This window comes from Penaeus vannamei, chromosome 6 (genome assembly GCF_042767895.1).
Source record: "Penaeus vannamei isolate JL-2024 chromosome 6, ASM4276789v1, whole genome shotgun sequence".
NCBI classification, from domain to species: Eukaryota; Metazoa; Arthropoda; class Malacostraca; order Decapoda; family Penaeidae; genus Penaeus; species Penaeus vannamei.
This window is the reverse complement of record NC_091554.1, coordinates 1764680-1772179: the sequence shown is the minus strand read 5'-3', so window position 1 is coordinate 1772179 and position 7500 is coordinate 1764680. Positions and strand designations below refer to the sequence as shown.

The 7500-nt window shown below is 34.7% G+C and overlaps 4 protein-coding genes across 4 annotated transcripts in view; all 4 read right to left on the bottom strand.

Moving 5' to 3' along the window:
• LOC113801081 (uncharacterized) overlaps positions 1-209 on the bottom strand; it is a 1129-nt gene extending 920 nt beyond the window's left edge. The window contains exons 1-2 of the mRNA XM_070122317.1: positions 155-209; positions 1-46 (exon numbers count right to left, since the gene is read on the bottom strand). The exon at positions 1-46 is cut by the window's left edge and continues 920 nt beyond it. Coding sequence (XP_069978418.1) covers positions 1-46; positions 155-169 — 61 coding nt within the window. The 5' untranslated portion in view covers positions 170-209. The remainder of the gene's footprint in view (positions 47-154) is intronic.
• LOC113801089 (uncharacterized) overlaps positions 1-7500 on the bottom strand; it is a 17277-nt gene that overhangs the window by 9384 nt on the left and 393 nt on the right. The window lies entirely within an intron of this gene.
• LOC113801091 (neurotrophin 1-like) lies at positions 3510-4610 on the bottom strand. The gene is made up of 2 exons (XM_027351909.2): positions 4564-4610; positions 3510-4414 (listed from the first exon to the last, which is right to left on the bottom strand). Exons 1-2 carry the CDS (start codon positions 4579-4581, stop codon positions 3743-3745), a joined length of 690 nt encoding a protein of 229 aa, XP_027207710.2. The 5' UTR covers positions 4582-4610; the 3' UTR covers positions 3510-3742.
• Positions 7025-7500, bottom strand: part of LOC138862003 (uncharacterized) — a gene marked incomplete at its 5' end in the record, with an annotated part of 758 nt that continues 282 nt past the window's right edge. Inside the window, one exon of the mRNA XM_070122511.1 lies at positions 7025-7500. This exon is cut by the window's right edge and continues 282 nt beyond it. Within this exon, the coding sequence (XP_069978612.1) occupies positions 7051-7500 (450 nt within the window).

Sequence of the window (7500 nt, the reverse complement as noted above, 5' to 3'; positions counted from 1 at the left end):
GGTGGACGGAGCCCAGAACGACCCCGGCGCATGCCAGAACGATCGACTGGAAAGCAAAGATTAACATTAGAACAAAATCAACATTTTGTAAGGACCAAAAGCTTCAGATATTACAGTGAACACAGTTTTGACTTGTAGAATGTTTACGCCCTACCAATGTGAGAGCCATGATGAAACGAGCAGATAGATACGAAAATCGCTTCTACTGTTGCCCATTCGTTATTACCGAGTTTATATACTCAAGGTAAGCATTGGCCACGCCCACGTGATACGAAGATGCGCGACTCCAAGGTTAGAAAAACGTGAAAGTGGATCGTTTCCTGACTCTGTCGCCATTATTTACCCAACAACATAGTCAGAGGAACTAATTTCAGCCGTGCCCCCCCCCCCCCGCTGCTCTATCCTGGGAGTCATTGTCAGGACATCCAAACATTCAATCACACTCAAAAAGGCAAAATAACACACACACACACACACACACAAACACACACACCCACACACACACACACACACATATATATATATATATATATATATATATATATATATATATATGTGTGTGTGTGTGTGTGTGTGTGTGTGTGTGTGTGTGTATACAAGTGTAAATGGGTGTAGTTCTGGACGTTTGTATGGATACATACATGAATATTTACACTGTATGCGCGAGCACACGTATATGAATACATATATATATATGGCATACATAGGTATATATGTATGTAAAGTATATGTATATATACATATATATGCTCATATATATATATATATATATATATATATATATATATATATATATATATATATATATATATATATATATATATATATATATATATATATATATATATATATATATATATGCATATACCATGTTTGATATACAAACGTAAACACAGAGACATGCACACACACATATATATGATATGCATATATATATGTGTATGTATATTACTTGTTTAGTAAATATATATATATATATATATATATATATATATATATATATATATATATATATATATATATATATATATATATATATATATATATATATATGTATATAGCATGTGCATACATATATATATACATATGGATGGACGAATGTGTGTATGTGTGTTCATTTATGTAGGGACATTTATGTATACAAATACATTCATATATATTTGATATGTATATATATTTATCTATAAATACATGTATACACAAACAAATATGTACATATATACATATATATTCCGAAACTGTTGTCTCACTTTCTTTAATAAATCTAGTTTGAGCATTGTAGTGTTTTTCAATTCATATATATACATAGATATATATTTGTATACTTATATACACATAATATGCATGGTACGTACATACACACAAAGTCATATATATATATGTATATATATATATATATATATATATATATATATATATATATATATATATATATATATATATATATATATATATATATATATATGCATAACATATATATAACAAGGAAAATGAAATTATGTGTATATATGTATATGTATATATGTATGGATATATATGTATCTATATAGGGATATTCATACATACATACATATTCATATATATTTGATATGTATTTGTATCTATGCATGTATGCATACACACAATATATACAGTCACAGAGACGCAAAGAATATTTTCACACATATATGTATACATATATTAGCATATATATTAATATATGTATATACATATATATATATATATATATATATATATATATATATATATATATATATATATATATATATATATATACATTTATGCAATTTGTTTATATCTTTATCTATCGATAATTTATCCACCTCTTTATATACATTTACCCAAGGATATTGATATTCATAGATCTATGTATCTGTGGATTCATGTATGCACATATATGTCAGTATATATATATATATATATTCATATGTATCTTTGTCTCTATATATTCATATTTATATATCATATCACACACTACATACATATACGAATGTAGAGGATATGTAAAATATATTTGAGGTAATTACGTGCGTGCAGGTCTCATTCTAAGCGTTCCGATGATTTTCGTGAGAGAAATGAACTGGAAACCTTGGCAGGCTACGCGCATGAATGACACGGCGATCAGTTTTAGGTCTGGCTGCCTGGGAGACTCATGCTCGCGTGTGCTTACCTCATCCCCCCCCCCCCACACACACACACCTTATCATAGTCCCTTGAGTGACAAAGAAATTTAGGAGTTACTGAGTGTCTTGAAGTGGGTCTGCTTATTAGAAAAATGAGTAAAGGAACCCGAGTCACTAAGGAAACAGCCATCCGCCTCATCGCCAAGTTCAAGGTCAAGTTCAAGGGAAAGGCAACCGCCACAGGGCAAGCGGCGGAAAGTATGGTACGAAAGTGGCAGTTGGAGTGTTAATTACCCTTAACAACCAAGGTAAGGAACAAAGCCCCAAAGCGTCAGAATTAGCGAGTGTTCACACTATTCTGTAAGGCGATGAGGGCGTGGAAAAAATTACAGGCGACTTGGCAACTGAGTGATAAAAGGAAGAGATAAAAGGACTGCATTTGTCAAATGCGTGGATATGTATATATACACATATATGCGATATATATATATATATGCATATGTAAATATGTATATATACATACATGTGTATGTGTATATAAGTAGATGCATATATGATATATACATGAATATATATATATATATATATATATATATATATATATATATATATATATATATATATACATATATATAAACATATATGTATACATATATATACACACATATACGCATATGTGTATAAATTTATATAAATTATATATATATGTATATATAAATTGATGGATTCATAGATATGAATACTCGAACGCATGTGCATATATATATTTGATATACATACATACATACATATATATATATATATATATATATATATATATATATATGTACACACACACACACACACACACACACACACACACACACACACACACACACATATATATATATATATATATATATATATATATATATATATATATATATATATATAAACAACGTACGTGAATATACAATGTATATATATATATATATATATATATATATATATATATATATATATATATATATATATATATATATATATGCACAAAATATATGAATAGATATATGTTTATACGCATATATACATACAGAGAAAGCTTCATGTGCCCATACCTATCTAACTATATATAACGTATATACATTTATATACATGTATATAAACATACACATATATGTATATATAAGAATATCTTCCATCACTCTCATATGACTAATGAGAGTTTTTTCTCTGCTTCTTCCGTCTCATCGGCATAATTTAGTTGTTTGTAGGTCGTTAGATTAAAAGGATATTTGGATACAAATGCAAGAAAACCCAAAATGAATCTGTAACAGACTATTGAAAAATCGAAACCATGTCAAATATAATATCTCTTAAATGTTATTTGCTTAATGAATTCAAAGATTTGTACAAAAAAATATTTATTTTTGTCTCAGAAAAGGGGAATTAAGATGTCATTTCAAATCAGTTATCATTTCTGTCGAAATTACCACAGCAAGATGACTAAAGAACTGCTTTCTTCACGTACTCGACTTTTCATGAACGGTATACTTTGGACTTCCTTTCCCAGGACGCGAATGTTAAACTTGATGACTTCTTGTTAAGCTTCTTGTGGGTTGAGATCAGGTGTTTGGTGACTAATGGTCGATGGTGTAGGCGCCCAAGAGACAAGCACAGCTGGCGGGAAGCTTGAAGGTCTCGATGGCGAAGGGGAAGTACTGATCATAGGCGTCGTAGACAAGGAAGCGGTGGTAGACGGACTTCTGCAGACACTTGGACTCGTAGCACTCAGGCACCAGAGGACATGCATCGGCGGAACTGAGACACTCTTCGATGCGTGTAGTCTGAGTGAGAGTCTGATAATGGGCATCGATATTGTTGACAACCACACGCCATTTTCCCTCGGTGTTCTGGGCACGAAGGGGCCTGACGTAAGCGGTCTCTGATGGGCACAAGTAAGTTTCCTCCTCCAGGGTGTTTGGTCGGTCGACAGACAGCTCGGTGTTGAGGTCGGCTACGTCAGCATAGAGGGAGAGGAGCTTCTCGTAGTGGTACTCTGCTGCGTGTTTGATCTCGTAGGTGGGATAGTGGTCGTCCTCGAGGCACCAAGCTTTGGTTGTGTTGGCAGCACATGCTGGCACAGCAGGCTCGTGTTGATGCTCGTAGGAAGGCTGTGGGTGATAAGCGGGAGCAGGATGGTAGGAAGGTTGTGGATGGTAGGAAGGCTGAGTGTGGTAGGTAGGTTGATGGTGGTATGAAGGGCTTGCGTGGTGGGAGGCCAGAACAGCGACCGCCAAAGACAGCGAAACCTGCAATACAGAATATGGTAAAATGAGTTCACTTTGATGATGCTTGCATCCACTGTATATAAGGTATTTCGTGTGTGAACTAATTAGCACACCCACACTAACACTCGTCTATGCATGTAATTTTGTCTCAGAACATAATAGGAACTCACCAAGTATCGGAAAGCCATGTTTCTACTCTCAGCTCTCGGAGCCTTCGAACTGTAGCGACCGTGAAGATGGGCGCCTTTATATAGGGAGCTGTATCCCTCCTCCCCTCCCCCTCCTCCCCCAGCAGCACAATCGAACCGTGAAAGGAATTTCATTTTAATTCATAGATCATATAAACGTTCCTGGGTGTTTAGAGTTGTTTTACACTATGAAATATCCATACTGTAGCAAAACAATTGGAAATGGAGTGTGCAATACGAACAACTAGAATAACATTGAGCATTTCTGGAAGCAAATAATTACGGTGAAAGGTATCCTTGGGCCAGCCAGCCCGCCTTGGAGAGATCAAGGCGTGTCTCCTCTTTCTCTCAGCATTATTCGCGAACATTATTAGCTATATAGGCGTTTCTTTGTGTGTACAGTAGATATACATTTGTAAAAAATGTTTTAAGGAAAATTGATATCTTATCGGTTGCATCTTCGTTGGAAAAACCTGTTCCTCTTGCAATGTGAAAATATTCCTTCTCATTCATATCTTTTCTACATCTGTCGCAAGGAACACTTCCTAATAGACACATGTGTCTTTATATACATGCTTATATATGTATATACATATCTATATGTTGTGCATATGTATTTATGCATATGCAGTTTCCACGCATATTTTTATACAGACACATGCATATGTGTACAATATCACATAATTCATACATACATTTAGATCCATATGTATGTATATATGTATTTGTACAGCCGCACACATAACAATGTATATGTATAAATGTAAGTATACAGTTGATACATACATAAACACGCACACACACATACCCATGCACACACATATAGATTTAAATGTGTGTGTTTTATATACATATATACAATATATAAATCCTTAAGGTTATACATACACATGTATACACCCGCACACACACACACACACATATATGCACATACATATATGTGTCTACATGTACGTACACACGCACATACTTATATATATGCATACATATGAATATGTATATGTATATATATATATATATATATATATATATATATATATATATATATATATATATATATATATATATGTGTGTGTGTGTGTGTGTGTGTGTGTGTGTGTGTGTGTATGTATATATATATATATATATATATATATATATATATATATATATATATATATACACATTTATGTATATAACCATATACATATGTATATGTATATATATGCGTGCACATGCACATGTGTGTGATTCATATGTGTATGCAATGGATATATATATATACTTACACACAAATACGTGTATTCGGGTGATGTCTTCGAAGGAAGGCGGGTGCAAATCAATATATTAACTAAACTTAAAAGAAAATATAACAACCCCCCCCCCCACACACACACGCACACACACACACACACACACACACACACACACATATATATATGTGTGTGTGTGTGTGTGTGTGTGTGTGTGTGTGTGTGTGTGTGTGTGTGTGTGTGTGTGTGTGTATTCCTTTACAGTACTAGATATTTCTATATTCCGATAATTGTGGTTTAACAGATATGCTCATCACTGGAGTTTGAAAACTGTTACGAACTACTTGGGGACACAGATATCTTTAACTGTTCAATTGCAGTGTGTGAACTCATTTTGTACATGTTGGTGGCTCCCATTTTGGTACCTTAACAACCTTAAGTATTTACTTTTTTCATGTACTTACAAAATTTTGTGAGTACTGTTGTTACAGAGATAGTAAGAAAATCATAAAGAGAATGACGATTGTCAACATACCAATGTTATCAAAATATTGATATATGTATAGAAACATACGTATATATACATAAACGTATATTTGTATTTTTCGTAATCGCGAATTCAATATCAGTATCATTTTCCTTATTGATATTCTTATTATTAAAATTCGCAACTTTCTGGAAAGATCCCTATCGTCGCCATCACAATTTTTTTTTTTTTTTTTTTTTTTTTTGGTCATATGTACAAAGCACGCCATTATTCCTTATTACTGATTTCATCAATATCATAATGATCATCATAATTTTGTTATTGTTCTTTGTCTTCTAGTTCTTATTCTTACGATAAGAATTATCACTATCAATACTATTATTTTCCTTTTATATTATCATTACTATTATCATCTTCATTGGAATTATTGCTATAATTATCATTACTTCTTTCTTTTCCAATGACTGTTAACATGTGTAGGAGGGGGAAAAAATCATAGAAATGTTCAATGATTTGTTTATAAAAATGTAACAATGGACTTTACATGGTTGAAGAGGAGAGAGAGAGCAGCGGCAGGAGTGTCCCTTCGGTTCCTGGCATAACTACTGGCGCTACGTGAAGAAAGCAGTTCTCCAGTCACGTGTGTGTTCTCCTCCACTTGAAGGGCCACCAGAGGTTGTTGGTGGTTCCGTGGTGGCCATGGAGTGTTAGTGTATGAAGAGTCGATTCGTTGAGAAGCGTTGTGATGTGTTAGGCGGGAAGGTGGCATGAGCAGGCAGATGGCATCTTGTATATGTCGATGAAGAGGCCCCTGTAGGGGTCACATGGGTCGTAGGAGAGGAGTCGGTGGTACACTGACTTCTGGGTGCAGTGGCTCTGGTAGCAAGGAGCAAGGGCGCGGCAAGCAGCCTCTGGGAACAGACAAGTCTCGAGGCGGGCAGTCTGGCTGTAATAGTGAACGTCGTTGACAATGACGCGCCACTTGCCTTCCACATTCTGGGCACGCTTGGGCATGGCATACACCACTTCGGAGGGACAGATGTAACCCTCAGGACCAGCCCAGTGGGTGGCATCGTAGGGAGAGTCCCCAGTGGAGGCCCCAGTGTAGTAAGAGTAGTCGAAGGCCTCCTCCTGGTCCTTGGTAATCATGTCTACCAGGTCGTCAGCAGACTGGTCGGCGACGTCAGCGTACTTCTTGGC